This window comes from Helianthus annuus, chromosome 8, assembly GCF_002127325.2.
Source record: "Helianthus annuus cultivar XRQ/B chromosome 8, HanXRQr2.0-SUNRISE, whole genome shotgun sequence".
In the NCBI taxonomy this organism is placed as follows: Eukaryota; Viridiplantae; Streptophyta; class Magnoliopsida; order Asterales; family Asteraceae; genus Helianthus; species Helianthus annuus.
The window spans coordinates 100,351,033-100,368,852 of NC_035440.2; the positions used below are offsets into that span (position 1 = coordinate 100,351,033).

The 17,820-nt window shown below is 37.5% G+C and overlaps 2 protein-coding genes across 4 annotated transcripts; one reads left to right on the forward strand and one right to left on the reverse strand.

Annotated features, from left to right (window-relative positions):
* The first annotated feature begins 1,356 nt into the window (after window positions 1-1,356).
* On the forward strand, window positions 1,357-8,567 carry LOC110873525 (zinc finger CCCH domain-containing protein 55). 2 transcript variants are annotated; one of them, XM_035975824.1, is made up of 5 exons: window positions 1,362-1,513; window positions 3,784-4,120; window positions 6,047-6,358; window positions 7,136-8,183; window positions 8,300-8,567. In XM_035975824.1, exons 3-5 carry the CDS (start codon window positions 6,102-6,104, stop codon window positions 8,327-8,329), a joined length of 1,335 nt encoding a protein of 444 aa, XP_035831717.1. In that variant the 5' UTR covers window positions 1,362-1,513; window positions 3,784-4,120; window positions 6,047-6,101; the 3' UTR covers window positions 8,330-8,567. The 2 variants fall into 2 exon arrangements, with proteins under 2 accessions (XP_021978156.1, XP_035831717.1); XM_022122464.2 differs by lacking the exon at window positions 3,784-4,120 and having other exon boundaries at window positions 1,357-1,513.
* Window positions 8,568-9,490: 923 nt separating this feature from the next.
* On the reverse strand, window positions 9,491-15,994 carry LOC110873524 (probable phosphoribosylformylglycinamidine synthase, chloroplastic/mitochondrial). Of its 2 annotated transcripts, XM_022122463.2 has the most exons (5): window positions 15,851-15,994; window positions 15,528-15,590; window positions 12,652-15,432; window positions 9,738-11,155; window positions 9,491-9,703 (listed from the first exon to the last, which is right to left on the reverse strand). In XM_022122463.2, the coding sequence occupies exons 2-4, from the start codon at window positions 15,567-15,569 to the stop codon at window positions 9,776-9,778; spliced, it is 4,203 nt and encodes a 1,400-aa protein (XP_021978155.1). In that variant the 5' UTR covers window positions 15,570-15,590; window positions 15,851-15,994; the 3' UTR covers window positions 9,491-9,703; window positions 9,738-9,775. The 2 variants fall into 2 exon arrangements, with proteins under 2 accessions (XP_021978155.1, XP_021978154.1); XM_022122462.2 differs by having other exon boundaries at window positions 9,491-11,155.
* Between the last annotated feature and the right edge of the window lie 1,826 nt (window positions 15,995-17,820).

Genomic DNA, 17,820 nt, shown 5'->3' on the forward strand with positions numbered 1-17,820 from the left:
CAGTTGAAATGTAATGAGTAAAGTGTGAATGCAGTAGGTAAATACGAGCATAGGCGATATGTTATAGAGAAAAAGCCCTTGATCTCTTTGAAAGATGATCTCCAGCACAACAAAACCCCAGGAGCTGAAAACTACGTACCTCCGATATATTAAACACTTGAAACTTTACAATTGTGAGCTTTCATCGATCGAGAACTATATTTTACAAAGATGATTATAAGTATTGCGAGTGTGTATTGTGCGTAAAATTTCATCCTAACTCGACCGGATCAAGTTATTTGTAGTACAAAGGTAAAAACAAATCCTTACTAGAAGTCCAAGATTTCCGGGATCCTGTGAAGACTGAGCAAGTGAACGTTGTAGCCCTTCCACCCTTATTCAACACATTTTGTCCAACTTCTCATACGACATATCCGGAGCCCTTCAGCTTGTAACCGTTGTGAGGGAATATTCATGCGAATAATTACTGAGGGGGACAAGTAACTCGTTAATAATACCGAGACTCAGGATCCTTTGTCATGTCAGGATACGGTCGTATGCTAAAGACAACAGGATCCTGAGTATGAAAAATCCACCCCTAACAAGTTCTTTCGTTAAGGGTATTTTGTATGTTAGAACTCATATGTATAATAACTTAACCCTGCAAGTATATGTATTCATCCTTAATTATGTAGATGGTAAGTACGATATTTTAAGACAGTGATCGAAATAAATCAGTTCTAAGTTAAACGAATAAAGCTGAGACTTACTTAAACTTGAAGTCGACTCCATTCATTAACATCAAAAAAAATGCAAAAATGTTAATTCCAGTAATTATAACATTTTAGCTTAATGTCTTTAAACTTGATCAACCAAATCCATATGTAATAAAAGGTAACTTGTTCGTGTTCGAATTTCGTGAGACCAAAATTCCTTTCTCGCTTTTCTTACTTCTCTCATACGTATTTTATTTCTTAATTTAAAAAATAAGTAAAAAGACGACAATAAAACATATATCTTATAGCAAAATATTTAGTGTCATCCATTTATATTACGACTTTATTAGTTAAAATATATACTTATATTTATAATTTCAATCATATCATATTTTAAAATATCACTTTATGATTTATAAATTCTCATTACAAACTATTTAATATTTCCTATATGATTTCTAAACTACCATAAGATTTCTAAACTAGTTGGAATTGGAAATGACATAAAAATACATACTTGTTTCCATTTCTAAACTAGTTGCAAATGTACAAACTTACTTCCAAGAAATGCAACATTTCACAATCACAAGGACTAATTTGCAAACTATCATTTCACACCAGGGGTCTCAATAATTGCAATGTTTCCATTTCCAACCCCAAATTCCATATTATCTCCAAATCACCAGTTGACTCGTACAATTGAATAACCTAAAATCTGAAGATCCACTCATTCTCCTTCGAATTGCAGCTACCTGCTCTACAATGGCGTAATAAACCGACAATCACATCGAATTCTACTGTTTTTTCTTCGGTTACAGGTATTGTTTATCCTCTCGCACTGTTCAATTAGGGTTTATAGATTCAGTTGTGAGATATGCGACTTGTTAGGTTTGAGTTAGCGGAATTGTTCTGCTGTTGCGTTTATTGTTGAGGAGATCTTGTGATTTTGTGTTCGTAAACTGAAGTGACTAGTGGTTGTTTTGTGTGTGTGTGTGTGTGTTGATTCAAATTAGGGAATGATTGATGCTAATTCAGTTTGCAGTGTAGTGAAAGAGTGTTAGGTTCGTAAGGAATACAGTTTACAGTTTAGTGTGTGTATATATACATGTGTGTGTGTAATTACGCATATACATATGTGTGTATGTATATATATGTAGGGCTATAAACGAATCGAATGAACACGAATGAGGCCTTGTTCGTGTTTGTTTATTAAGGAATGAGTTTGTTCATGAACTGTTCACGAACGCTTACCGAACGAGATTTCTTGTTTGTGTTGGTTCGTTAAGGAAATGAACGTGAACGTGTTCATGAACACTTACCAAAAATGCAAATGAACGCAAACAAATGTTCATTAACATAAATGGACACAAACAACATTTATCAACACAAATGAATACACATGAAATATTCATTTTAGAATAAAATCATAAAGATTACGAAGAATCTAAAAAAATAAGCACTTAACGTAATTATCCAAACACAGTTGACATAATTATCAAAAACATGATTAACACAAAATTAAGAAACTAATTTGTCGAGTTTTAACACAAACTGAAATTGTAATGGTCAAATGAGTGATGCCAGGGGACACATATAGTATAACTAGGGTTTCAAAATTTTAAAACGAAAAACAATAAAACAAAAATACAATATATAAAACCTTTAAATGAAGGGGGGGGGGGGGGGGGGGGTAATGCACGGTACCCCTGACCGCGGAGGGGATAACCCCTCCCAGGCCGCCACCCGACAAGCCTGAGCCTGGCAGTAAATACCCTTGCCGAGCCGACCCTTTGAGGGTACTTTGTTCGCCCCAAGGTTCGAACCCGGTACCTCTTGGTAAGAGGTGGGTGTCGGTGGCCAACTGGGCTACCCCAGCTGGTTAAAACCTTTAAATGAATGAACACAAATGAATATAAATGAACACATTACCGAACGTTCACGAACATAAACGAACGACTTTAACTTAACGAACGAAATTTCTTGTTCATGTTCGTTAATTTATCAAACGAACGAACATAAACGAACTTTCCGCCAAACGGTTCACGAACTGTTCGCTGAACATTCGGTCCGTTTACAACCCTATATATACGCGTGTGTAATTGTGCATATACATATGTGTGTATGTATATATATATGTGCGTGTGTAATTGTGCATATACATATGTGTGTATTTATATATATATATATATGTGTGTGTGTGTGTGTGTGTGTGTGTGTGTAAATGTGTGTGTAAATGTGTGTATGCATATGTGTGTATGTATATATATGTCTATGTGTGTGTTATCTTTTGTCTATTCAGTTCTTTTTTTTAGCTTGCTTTATGTCACATTAGGCAAATATCAGGGTAAACATGGTAGTATTGTGAAAAGCTATATGGCTTAAGAGACTTGCAATAGAAGGATTAGAAGCCACTGAAGTTGTTCTGTTATAAACAAGTAGGCTGTGTAGACACCTCAAGAAACTTTTGGAAAACTGATTGATAGATTTTGGTGTGTTCCCCTGAGGTAGCTGATTTAAGATTTTTTAGGTATATGGATCTTACATAATTCATTTCAGATTTCTTAGGTATATGACTATTAACAAAGAATTTTGCTTAACCGTTAAGGTCAATGGACATCCACATGCCAGTAATGTGCAAACTAATAGTTTGCTTAAGTAGTGAAGACTGCAACTTGGAGTATTAGACCAAATATGTAATTGGTTAGTTTTGTAATATGTCTCTTTATCTCCTGTATAAAGAGACTACCTATTTGACACTAGGCGGGGTGTCAAATATTCTTTATAGACGCCATAGTTTGTGGTTCTAACCTGATTTGTAACTTTAAATTTTGGTACAAGTGATTTCTTTTTGGTGTTAATTTATCATATCTTGTTGTGCGCTCGATCAGAACATATAATATATGCTCGAGATTGATAGTGATTAACTCTAGAATAATGCAACAAAGAGTATATCCAAACAATTACTCTTACTTGAATCCTTACATATTGTTCATTTTAGCTTTATGTGCAAATCTAGACACCTTGTATATCACTACCATGTGATATGTTGTTGATTCTTTTGTTTTTTTGGTGATCTTTACATGTGTAGATGGCTGTGTTTTTTCTCGCCCACGTGATATTATCTTCAAAAGTCATATCTTCGTCTTGTGGTCCCACATATTCAAATTGTGGAAATCCACATCGGTCTTATTATAGCCAACCTTTCTTGATCATGCGCAACACATAGGCAATGCCTTTCCCTCGCTACCATTCATGGCACTTTTGTCCAACTATATAATAAAGAAAACCACACTTCAACATTTTCGAGCTATTGATTTTAGGCACATGAGAGTTTTGGAAGGATCTTCTACATGACATTGGTTCAATTGTTGATTGTGTTGGAACTGTCTTCAAATTGTTTGCAACAATCTTTTACAACATACATGGTTGTAACCCTTCCCCATGTCATGTCTTATATTGTGAAAAAAAAATTGAAGCTAATGATGAGCTATTGTGAATAATACGAGTTTAATGGTGAGCACATTGTGAAAAGGCATGAGGCTAATGATGTACACATTGTGAAAAAATATGACGACAATGATGAGTTTCATATAAGCTATGAAGTGTCATATTTTGAAATCACCGTATCCAAAACTCAAAGCTTTGCAATTTGAAGGAGTATTTTCTCACATTACATTACGTAAAACACACGACATAAGTTTGCTTCAATTGATCGACATTAGGTTGATATACCTTGTTAATTGTTGAGAAGTAACAACTCCCACCACATCACCGACATGTGAATGTTGCTTTATTGAAGAGAAGAATGTATATGCCTTGGAATTGTTTTGGTTTTATGGGTAGGGCTCATTCATGGCAGTGTGCATTGATATAGAGATTAGAGAACATTAGTTGGCATCAACACCGTGTTATCAATGTGAAAGTTGTCAAAATAGTTCATTAGAAAGAAAGACTTGCATTGAACATTCAATGGTTGGAGATATGAAGAACCCTCATAAGGTCTCAAATTGGAAAATCTAGTCATTGAAGTCAAAGGTTGAGGTTGATAGATGCAACAAGTCTAGAAGGACGTTATTCTGTTAAGTCGTTAACTTCAAAATCTCAAGGCATAGTCACCTTTCCTAGGTCAAAATCTTGAGTGATTACATAATGTCCTTGCTCTCTGCTTGAATGTAGAATACCAATCCGTTAGCTTTAGATAAGGAATGGTTTGAACTATTCCATTGCATAAAGAGGGCTTAAGTCCACAAAGAATGAGGGTATGAGCAGAGCTATGCAGTTAATGCCGTAAAAATCTTTTGCAACTTGCAATTCAGTATACACTCCTACCATTAACCTTTTGCAACTTGCAAAACACTAACAATTGTAGCAAGTAGGAACTGGTTAAGACTTAAAACACTAACAATTAACAATTAAGACTTAAAACACTAATAGCAACAATAAGAAGAAAGACTAATGGTAGAACTAAGAAGAGAGGTACTAATATCAGGAAAATTTGTGATATATCGGTCAATATCGCCGATAATATCAGTATAGATATTTGACACCAATATTCTACATGGGGCCGATAACCGATATATCACCAATATTAACTGCAGAGGGTATGAGACCATACATAGATCTAGTATATTGAAGTATCAAGTTGTTGGATCTGGAGCTTATATTCACTTGAAACCAATACTTAACCATATCGTTCCCACCTCCAAAATTGGCGACTTGCTTTATGCTCTATTCCGTTAAGACTGGACAAAGCACGCAATGCGAGTTGTGCGCATGTTCATGTCCACCTTGGATATACACTAGGAAGTTATTAAATGGTTATGATACTGTTGAAGGCACTTTGGTTTTAACGTTTTGGTTTCGCAAAATAAATAACACCAAAATGGGTTATTTGATGCTAATTTTAGCGGAGGGGAATGTAGAAAGCGTACATTGTGTTATGTCTTCATTGTTGGCTATGCAACTCTAATTTAAATGTCAAAACTAAAAGTAAACGACATGTTTCCATGTAAAGCTACCACAATGTAATACATTGCTATCATGCCATGTTTAATGGAAAAAAAAATGATCTTATTCATTTTTTTGGAAAGAACACAACACACAAGTAGCAACAAAATAATATACATTCGAGTGACAAAGAACTTGCAAAGAACATAGTATCCCCGCTAGTCCCAGTTTTACATTGTATGGTTTGACGATGTTATTAGAAAGATTTTTTGATGTTGTTTATTTGTTTGTCCATCCTATTTATTCGTCAAAATTTACTCCTAATGACGTGTCTGTAAAAGTATATGTTTGTGAGCATTTCGTTTGTGTGATGAAGTATTAATATTTTCTTTTTGCATATGCAGATTATACTGTATTATAGTTACCGAAGGTATAAAGCTGCAGAATCTTGCTGGGATTATGAGTGGTAGACGTAGAAGATCAGAATCCTTATGGGATAGAAAAGAAGCTGAAAACGAGACCAAAGAGTTTGATTCCGGCGGTGATTCACCTAAACGGTCAAATTCGGAAATTAACGATGTTCTGATGTCTGATGATTTTTCTATGCAAGGAAATGAAAGCATGTTAATAGATAATGATAACATCGGTGACAAACATGGAATGAAGATGGACCCTGCTTTTGACGAGTGGGAAGGTCAATACGGTCAATCCTATAGGTTTGCAATTCTTTGTATCATTTTTAATCATACAAAAGTTATAAAAAAATGCAATACAATATATAACCCAAACCGGTTGCTAGAAGTGGGTTTTTTCTATTTGTATTTTTTTTTTAATCTTGTCTTCTGTTGATGCTACATGTGGGTTTTTAGTTAACTATCTACATTTTACCCATTTGACCCGTTATCAATTAACCGTAGCCCAAATTGATCACTTCCTTTTAAATGGGTTGCTTTTTTGGAGAAAGTGGTAATTTTTGTTTTTTGAGTAAAATACCATTTTCGTCCCTAATGTTTGGCACTTTGGCCAGTTTTGCGACTTTTGTCCAAAGGTTTGTTTTTTCGCATCATCCAAAGTTTGTTTTTTCGCACCTGGATCCAAAAGGTTTGAAATCTTGCCATTTTCATCTGACTTGTTAACTCTGTCCATTTTTCTCTATTAAGTCAGGGGTATTACCGTCTTTTTAGACATTTTTTATTAAACTAAAAACACTATAAGAAATAATGTCAACAGAGGTGGATCTTTATTTCTTATAGTATTTTTAGTTTAATAAAGAAATGTCTAAAGACCGACTTAACGGAGAAAAATGGATGGAGTTTACGACTCGGATGAAAATGGCAAGATTTCAAGCTTTTTGGATCCAAATGCGGAAAAACAAACCTTTAGACGAAAGTCACAAAACTGACCAAACCTCAGGGACGAAAATGGCATTTTACTCTTGTTGCTTTTTATTATATTTTTTTTATGTTTTGGCTGCTGTTTGATGCTACATGTAGGGGCGACGGTCGAGTAGCAGGCGGCAAGGATAGAGCTCGTAGTAGGAGCAGGAGTTGGAGTCCACACCGGGACCGAGGTCGGGACCGGGGTAGGACTCATGGGTTAGCCAGAAGCAGGAGCCGGAGTAGGAGTAGAGGCAGGGAACAGGACAGGGCTATGAGCCCATCTAGAGATGGTGGTTCGAACCGACTTGATAATGATTCAGCCAAAAAGTGGAGTAACAATAGACCAGAATACTCGGGTGGGTCCCAGTACCATAGAACCCACAAGAGTGGTTATAATAATGATCAAGATCACAGGCGTCAGTCAAATCAAAATATCAAACCGTGCAAGTTTTTTATTATGGGTAGATGCAACCGCGATAACTGCCGGTTTTCACATGATGTTCCAAAATCAGACTTCTATGAAGGAAGGTCACAGGATCATAATGATTATCCTAATCCAAACCCTAATTTTCCCGACAATAACTACTCTGATAGTGGCAATATTAATTTAAACGGGAATGGACATAATCGTCAGTTGAATCGTTCGGTTAAAGAAGATGGAAAACCTCTAGAAGCTTCTAGAAACGATATCCCACAAGCAAGTAGTCTCCCTCAGATATCTCAAGACCTAAATTTCGCGAATGCGCTTGGGTTGCTTTACTCTACAGTGGTCAACGAGCCGGTCAAAGCTGGTGCATCAATGGAGAATCAAAAGTCAACAGAACCAGTTGGGAACATGGAAGTAAATGTGAACAAAAAAGCTGAAAAATCCAATACGAATGTTGGAAAAACTGAAGTGGAAGGAAAAGTAGACGAGGGTAATATGGGAAATGATGAAAAGGCGATGCGGGGTTTTAAGATCGCGCTTGTGGAATTTGTTAAAGAGATTTTAAAGCCGACGTGGAAAGAAGGTAAAATGAGTAGAGAGGTCTATAAAACGATTGTGAAGAAAGTGGTTGAGAAAGTTACGAGTACCATGCAAGGAGTTCAGATCCCACGAACGCAAGAGAAAACGGATCAATATTTGACGTTTTCTAAATCGAAAATTACTAAACTTGTTGAGGTCAGTTTGTTTGTTACAATTCATCATCTCATCTGCTTAAGTGTGCATCACGGTCTTAATTTTTTTAGAAAAAAATTGGTTATTTTTAACGGATTATAATACGAAAACGTGTGCAGGCATATGTGGGAAGGCATGTGAAGGCTTAACAAGCGGTTGTAGTGATTACTTAAGGTGAGTTAATAGTTTTATTATAGTTGGTGCAAGAGATTGTTTGTTTGTTGTTATTGTTAATTGTATTGCCTTGTATTAATTTAAGAGACTATTGCTTGTATTAGAAGATAATAAAATGATATGAGTCTAGAGGTTAAAAGGGTTGGGATTGGCCTGCTCTTAATTAGTTGTTTTTGTGTCTTTTATGGTAATGGTTAATTGAACTTATAGACATAAATCGGGTTTGAAATCCCCTTTCAACGGGTTAAGATATAGAATATGTCTAGATAATGTATCGTAATATGCGTATATAAGATACATGTATATAGTCTTGGTTTTCAAAAAGCGCGCCTCAGGTGCTCTTAAGCACGAGGCACAACAAGGCGCACACCCTGGGGCTTTTTCACTCAGTGCCTAGATTAAGTATGAGAAGCGCCAAAAAGGCGCGATTTTTTGAAATTTTTTCTGGGCCTTTTTGGCCTGAGGCGCGCGCCTCTCGAACCTGAGGCGTTTTTTGCATCTAACTATTGTACGTTGGGATTTTTTTTGGCTTTTACATGCAGCTAAAATCATTAAAAAAAACCCTTATAGCTATATTTTGGATAGAGAAAGCTAAAAACCGATGAGATATATAAAAATATATATATAATTAGCTTGCCCCTCGGGTACAGAAAGGCCGCCGCTTTTGCGCTCCACGCCTCGGTTTTAGACCTCGTCGCTTTTGTGCGCCTCTTGCTTTTTTAAAACCAAGTGTATAGTACAATGTAGTTCTTATTATGCTAGGCGAAACCTGTGTCTTACGTTTCATTTTGGTTGTTTCTGCTTCATCCAATGTAATTAAGTGGTCTTGTGGTTTTTCATTAATGTTGAAAACAACAATCATAGTGGTGCTATACGATGCTAGTCCCCTAGTTCTACGTTGCAATTTTATGGTATTAAATTTGGTCGGTTAGGTGACTAACGACAACAATGTCAACTCAAATTTCGATGTTTTGTACAATTATCATCGGACTCATCATTTCTACTGGAAGGAGCTCGTTAACAACGTGCGAAGATTGAGTTATCGTATCTTGTGAGACGATTCAAGTGCAAAGTTGCCAATTATCATTACTATAAAACCCGAAAATATAATCGACACTACAGTGAGTGAAATCGCATGAAGGATAAAGCGAACTCGCCTGCCAGAAGCGAAAATATCATTAAAAACCGAAACAAAAAACCACCAAGAAAACCCTTGTGGCAAGCCTCAGTTTCTTACATCAGAAAATTAAGATCATAAAGATATGTGTTCTATGAAACATCTCCTTCATAGCATTTGACAAGTTTTATGTAAATACTTCAAAGACATAACAGTTCCAAAAACACCAAGGTTTCTGCATCATTCTCAGCAAAAAAAAAAAAAACACATAATTCTTAAATCACCGAAATCGCAAGTTAGCTTATTAAGAACACCATTCTCGGGCATTCTGAAACATCTTCAACCACGGGCTCGGGCCTTTCTTTTCAACGTCCCAATTCTTTGGATACCACGGGAACTGCCACATCATAAAACACCGCTCAGGGTGCGGCATCATAGCAAGATGCCGCCCATCTGGCGAGCAAATTGCTGCCACACCTAGCGGCGACCCGTTCAAATTAAACGGGTACTTTTCCGTCACTTTCCCATCATCGTCACAATATCTCAACGGAGCCAAGTCGGATGATAAAACGTTGTCGAAAATCACTTTATCGGGAAAATACGCTTTTCCTTCACCATGTGCGGCCCAAACACCTAACGTACTACCTTCCATCCCTTTAAACATTATCGCTGGCGATTCCTTTAACGTCACGTTAGTGAACCGACACTCGAACCCACCTGACTCGTTGTGTATGAATCTGGGCTGGGCCGGGTCGCCACCGGTTCCTAAAGTTCCACCGACTTTCGGGCCCGGAATCCAGCCCAATAGAGCCATGAGCTGGCACCCGTTGCAGACCCCAAGACTAAAAGTGTCGGTACGGTTATAAAACTCTTGAAACTGGTTTAATAGTGACGAGTTGAACCGTATAGAAGCGGCCCAGCCTTTTGCGGAATCGAGCACGTCACCGTAACTAAACCCGCCCACAAACACGATACCCCGAAACCCGTTTAACGAAACCGACCCGTTTAACAGATCCGACATTGTAACATCCCACGGCTCAAACCCTGAAGCGAAAAACGCAGCTGACATTTCACGGTCACCGTTACTACCCTCTTCGCGAATCACCGCCACTTTCGGTTTATTAACGACATTCATGTACTTCTCATCGGTAAATTTTGGCATAAACGTTAACCGCCATTCGGGTTCATGTCGGTTTTTTAATCCTTCTTTTTCCGATGTCACACAAGCGGCTAACTTATGTTTTTTCTCGATATGAAACCCGGTTTCTTCCCAAATGTCTCGAAGATCGACGGTTTTCTCGTATAAGTGTGTCATTCCATCAATCTTTAAACCGATCATTGGTTCAGCGGTTACTTGCCCTATGGTTTCGGAACTAACGCCACGGCTTTTAAGGATTGTTGTCACTTTGACCAAGTTTGACTTGCTGACCTCGAGAACAAGACCGAGTTCTTCTGAGAATAACGTTTCGAATATGCTTTTTCCGTGTGAATTTAAACCGATTTGAACACCGCAGTTTCCGGCAAAAGCCATCTCGAGAACCGTAACGATAAGCCCACCGTCACTGATATCGTGACCGGCTGAGATTAGTTCGTCTGTTAGTAGTTCTTGAACAACCTCAAAAACTGTTTTGAGGTAAGAAACATCGTCAACATCCGGACATTCGTCGCCGATTTGGTCAAACACCTGTGAAATAATAAAAAGAAACTCAAGAAAATTAAATTAAAAACTCGAATCTAATTTAATGCCAACTACATTTGACTCCTATAGGCGCGGCAGGTAGAGCTACAAACGAACCGAACGTTCAGTGAACCGTTTGGCGGGAAGTTCGTTCGTTTAATAATTGAACGAACACGAACAAGAAATTTCGTTCGTTGTTTAGTTAAATGAACAAACATGTACAGAGGCCGAGTTCGTTCATTTATGTCCGTGAACGTTCGGTAACGTGTTCGTTTATGTTTGTTTTGTGTTCGATGGTATTTTTAATTTTTATATTTTACTTAGATAGTTCAAAACTCCAACAAATAAAATATTTAATAAGTATCAGTGTATTATATATTATGTTCATGAACGCTTGTTTGTGGTCGTTCGTTTCCATTTGTGTTCATTGACATTAGTTTATCCTCATTAACGTTCGTTGCCTACAATTAACAAACGAACACGAACAACAAACAAACAAAAACATAAAATCTCGTTTGGCAAGCGTTCATGAACAGTTCGTGAGCATTTCCTTAACAAACGAGCATGAACAAGGTCTTGTTCGTGTTCATTCGGTTCATTTGCAGCCCTAGCAGCAGGCAATGGGTCAAAAGTATTTTCAACTCAAAAGCTAGATCATTATCAAAATAAATAGTATTTTGTAATAACATTCAACACACTAACAGCCTATAATAATTTAGAGGAAAAAAAAGTCTTCGGTCAACCCGACCCGGTCCACAAATAGCTATTTTGACCCGTTACACAGCCGATTTGCTCCATGTTCCCAACTTGGAGCAAACCCGAATTGTTCATAGCTAATACTAAATAATAGGCCTATAAACGAACCGAACTTTCATGAACTTGTTCTGTGGGAAGTTCATTTATGTTCGTTTATTTAATTAACGAACATACATGAACACAATTTTTTTGTTTATTTAATTAAACGAACGAACATGAACACGCGTTTTGTTCGTTCATTTATGTTCGTTTATTTACATTTGTTTATGTTTGTTCGTTTCAATTTAAATACATAAGTAGTTATTTTTATATAAATACTAAATAAAAAATGAACTTTCCAACTACTTTTTTATATATAACAAATTAGCAATTTGGCTTTCTAGTAATAAAAAATTGGTTTTCCAATGGTATTTATCGTAATTAATCACTAATTCATATAAAAAAATACTTTATGTTCGTTTATGTTAAGTCAGTTATGTTCATTTATGTTTGTTCATTTGTGTTGTTTACTGTTTGTTAAATTATGTTCGTCTACGTGTGTTTGTTTGTTTATGTTCGTGAACTATTCGTTTAGGTTTTAGACGAACGAACATAAACGAAAACAAACACGTCCATTTTCTTAATAAACGAATATGAACAAAAAAAAGTGTTCGATTATATGTCCGTGTTCGTTCGGTTCATTTACAGGCCTACTAGTTAAACGATACACAAATAGTAAAATGTAATAAACGAAAAAGAAAACGTACCTGCGAAAGAGCCGAGCCACCTAACCGTCGTTTTCCTTTACCCAAATCAATATGAACCAAAACACCATCATCTTTAAGCTTCAAATCCGGTGTGACGGTTTTCGTTATATCAGAACACGTGACGTAAGCACTAATTACAAGATTACCAGGAGCTTTAACCACTTCACCAGAAACCTGAGCCGCCATCGAAAGACTATCTTTACCGCCATCAATCGCGATACCAAGCTCAATCATCGCTTCCGAAAGCGCAACCGCAGCGTCGTACATTAACGCACCTTCACCGTCAAGTTTCGCAGCGTACATCCAGTTTCCGCTCGCTTTCACGTCACTTAAACTAGTTACTTTAGCCCAAACAAGATTCGTTAACGCTTCTCCAACTGCCAAACGCGCCATCGCTTTTGGGTCGAGTAAACCTTTAATCGGTTGCTCCCCAATCGCACACGCGCCACCAGTGTAATCGGTAAACGTTTGCGCGATAACCGCCACGTCAGCGAGAGTGATCTGTAACGGACCCACGGTTTGTTGCTGGGCGACGAGCCCGGTAACGCAACGATCGACTTTAGTCGTTAAGAAACGTTTAGAACAGATTGACGGTAATCTTAACACCCGTTCAAGTGAATCCAGTAACGTAACCCCAGGAGCTATTTCGAGCGGTTCGTGTTTATCGTTTACACGGTGAAATTCGAACGTTTTTTGAGGCATGTCGCCGAGAACTTTTTCGAGTTCGAGATCGACAGCGGGTGGTTTTTCGGTTGCGTAGCTGTCGATTAACCGTACACACCCTTCGCCGCTTATAGTTCCGATAACCGCCATTGACACCCGTTCTCGTTTACAGATACTGTCCAGAAGATTACGGCTTTTAGCATTGACCAAAATCGCATCTTGTTCTTGGTATTCCGCACCCCAGATTTCCAAAACCGACATCGTATGATCACCGACAACGATAGACCGAATATCGATGGTAGCACCTTCCGGATATATAATTTCTTTAACAACGTTACAGTTACCACCCGCACCCTGATCGTGTATGCTAACAATCGGGTTATTCTCGCCCATTTCGATACACGCACGAACAACGCGGTACAACTTCTGTGCCATCTCAGCATCGCCACGCTGGACAGCGTTAAAATCCAGCTCAGCGTCGTTCTGTCCACTAACCATACTCGACGCGGCCCCACCTCCCATTCCTATTCGATAAGCGGGCCCACCGATTTTAACAACCAACATCCCGATTTCGGGCTCGCCTTTCGTTATATGGGTATGATCGATTTGCCCGATACCTGCGCTAAACATAATTGGTTTCAACCATTCGCGTCTCTCGCCGCTTGGAAGCCGCATTCCGAACGTTCTTGTGTACCCTTGAATCAATGGTTCACCGAATTTGTTACCGTAATCTGACGCACCGTTGCTTGCGTCAATGAGTATTTGTAACGGTGAAGCTAGATGCGATGGATAGTCGAAAGATTCATCTTCCCACGGAGCGTACGCGCCCTCGATATTAAGATTCCCGACACAATATCCAGCTGTCGACGCCACAACGAAAGACCCCCGACCCGTTGCGTGCGTATCCCTAATTCGCCCTCCCGCACCCGTTTCCGCACCGGGGAACGGTGCAACCGCACACGGGAAATTATGCGTCTCGGCTGTAAACAGAATGTCGAGATCACGCGTAACCGGGGTTAATGAAGATGTAGTACCGGGCTGAGTAGGTCGTAACGGGTTCGCTAAAAACCCTTTGATCGCACTTGAGTTGTCTTTAAACCCAATCACCGAATTATTAGGGTTTGCTTTTAACGTGCTCTTTACGATCTGCATTAACGTCTTGTTCATCGGTTGACCGTCTACGACAATCTTTCCGGTAAAAAACCAGTGCCGGCTGTGCTCGCTGTTCGACTGTGCGATATCGAAAAGCTCAACGTTCGTTGGGTCTCGTTTAATATCGTCTTTAAACAGTTTAGTGTAGTATTGTAAATCTTGTTCGTCAAACGCTAACCCCATTCGTTGGTTAATTTCCTCCAACGCTTTCCGCCCGTTTTCCATTACGGGTACGTAATAAACCTCCTCTGGAACTACACTCGTTTTGAACGAAACGAGTTTGTTTGGATAGACGCATTCGGTCATTCGATCATGCACCATTGCAGCAAACTCGACGATCTGACTATCTAGAAGCGTTGCGCTTTCGGCTTTAACGTATAAAAGATACCGCCTTGACCGTTCTAACCGGTTGACTTCCGACAGCCCACACGCGTGACATATGGACACAGCGTTTGCAGACCAAGCTGTCGTAAACGATAACCTCGGACCAACTTCAACAACCACTGTCTTAAACCCGCCGTTAGTCTCTTTACCGATAAAACTTTCATCCCCTAAATTCTCCGGCTCGTACGTCTCTTGCAGAAGCCATTTCAGCACCGAAAGCTTCTCGTTTGACAGATCTTCATCAACCCCGACGTTAAAACACTGTTCGGTTTTCAACCCGACAATCTTATCCGATATCTTTGTTTGAACCGACTTGAGCAACTCATCGGCCGCGCTATCTTGAATCAACGGAGTTCTGAAAAAATGAATCACTTTTTCAGTTTCGAAATCATCCACACTACCTAACCGTTGCGAGTCCACCGACACCACAGCCCGGATTTTCTCAGACGCATTTCGTCGAACACCTTGACTGCATACTCTCACAGAACTGTTTCTTTTACGGCGAGTCGAACCGAACAGCAAATGGGAATTTCTACCCTTTGGTAAGGGTTTAGGCAAGTAAAGTTTACAACTTTTTGAACCCTAAAATCAGATATTAAATTGTTAACTCTCCAATTAATAATAAATTTAAATAGTTTAACTGTTTGAAAAGAATTAATGAATAAAAAGATATATACTTGTAAGAACTCTGCTGCTGTGATCTCTAACGATGCAGGCATTATGGCATGAACAAATAGCAACTGAAAATAAAGAAAGATTGAATTTTTATTAATTTATGTGATAAAAACACACATGGGTATTGATCAAATGCATGAAAATAAAGAAAGATTGAATTTTTATTAATTTATGTGATAAAAACACACATGGGTATTGATCAAATGCATGAAAATAAAGAAAGATTGGGTTTTTATTAAGTTATGTGATAAAAACACACATGGGTATTGATCAAATGCATGATATATGTAAAGATGAAAAGAATCAAGAAAGTTGGAACATTTACCGGTGAAAGATTGATTGCCGGAAGTTGATCGGAGTGGTGGCGTTAAGGGGAAGCAGCAGGAGTGAGTGAAAGTATGAAATGATGTGTAGAAGACAAGGGTTTAGGGTTATCGGTAAATGCAAAATAGTCCCTTAACTACCTTGTTGTTTATTTTTAGACTTGGGCTTTTCATGTTTTTCTTTTTAGAGTATACTGTTGTTTTCGTTTACGTGGTTGGTTTCGTCATTTTTACTAGTTTTGTTCAAAAGGTTTTTTTTTGTATGTCTGGGTTCTTATGGTTTTCAAATTTTGTCATTGTCGTCCACTTGATATCAAGGCGCTTGGTTATATGCGCAATAGTCCCTTAACTACCTTGTAGTTTATTTCAGTCCAGGACTATTCATGTTTTTCTTTTTAGAGTAAATTGTTATTTTCGTCTATCTGGTTGGTTTGGTCACTTCTGCTAGTGTCATCCCAAAGGTTTTTTTTTCTTGTATCTATGTCCTTGTGGTTTTCAAATCTTAGCATTAGACCACTCGTAGTGGAGGGGGTTTTGGGCGTTTTTTACCTAAAAAACGCTCCTCCACGCCATGATCACCGCCCCCTGGACGTTTTTTCGAAAATTTTTTGTTGGGTGTGGCCACAAAAAGGCCATATTATTGAAATTTTGACTAATAACAAATTTCCAACTCATTAATTTGTTTTATTTTTCTAAAAAAATATAATAATTGGGTAATCATTATTGGGGTATTATGAGTCATTATACCACTACGCCCTTTTTAACAAATGCTCCTTTGTTGACTAGACGGCCACGTGTCGATTCATGCCCAAAGGTGGGGCATTTGTTTCACTCATCACTACACATGGTCTTATCATCTACTTGATGTCAAGGTGCTTGGCTATTTTTGGATTAAGAATAGGTCTAGCTTTAAAATTTTGTTTTGAAAAGATTGAAGTAAAATTTCCTTCTAATTTCCGTTGTTGTTGTTTGCTTGTCTCTAACGTCTTGCTAGTTTGCTTTTGTTGGTCATATATTTTCGTACGAACAAAGTAAAAATTTATGTTTTTAGACAATTTTAATTTTAATTATGTGTACTAAAACGATCAACTCTCAAACTATTAGATCAATGTCTAGGATCATTTTGAGACTTATAAATTAGAGGTGAAAACAAGCATCAATAAAAGATGAAGGACTTAAATGTATATATTCTCCAATATAAACAAGCATCCTAAATTTTTCTATATCTTGGACCACAACACACGTATGCTAATGTTTCAAAGTATAGGGGACACTTGCTTAGATATGCACCACAAAAGAACAAAGACCAAAAACAAAGGGAGAGAGGAAAATAGAATAACGAGTCAAGACTGAAACGAGTAGTCTAAAACTTGAAAGTGATATTTTGTTTCACGTCCGAATAAATATAATTTTATGTACTAACTAATAAAAATGTTACATCTTTAAAAACATGTATATTGCACGGATTGAATAAATACATGTATTACACGGCTTGAATACATATAATGTAATCGATTAACACACACAGTCGTCAATATATGTTTTTGAAAAAAATAACTTTGATGTACTATATACTTTTTATAACATTTTACTTAGTTTGTTTTTAATTTATTAATAGGTTAGAAACTTGTGTGTTACACATGATTGAATCAATGAAATATTGAATAGTTATTAATAAGTAAAAAAACCAAAGAAACTATTAAATAAACAAATGTTGAATAAATAAGAGATAAACGCAAAAGAAAATAAAATAATTATATAGCAATAATCATTGGAATTAATATTAATAAATTACCCGTTATACTAAACAAAATATATTAATTCCACTATACGACAAAACAATCTGTTTGTAATTATAATGTGAATATATTATATACCAACTTCTAATCTAATTTAATACGCATAAAAAAAAGATGCATGATTATTTAGATGTTTCTTAGCTAAAAGAACCTACAAAAATATGCAGGAATAA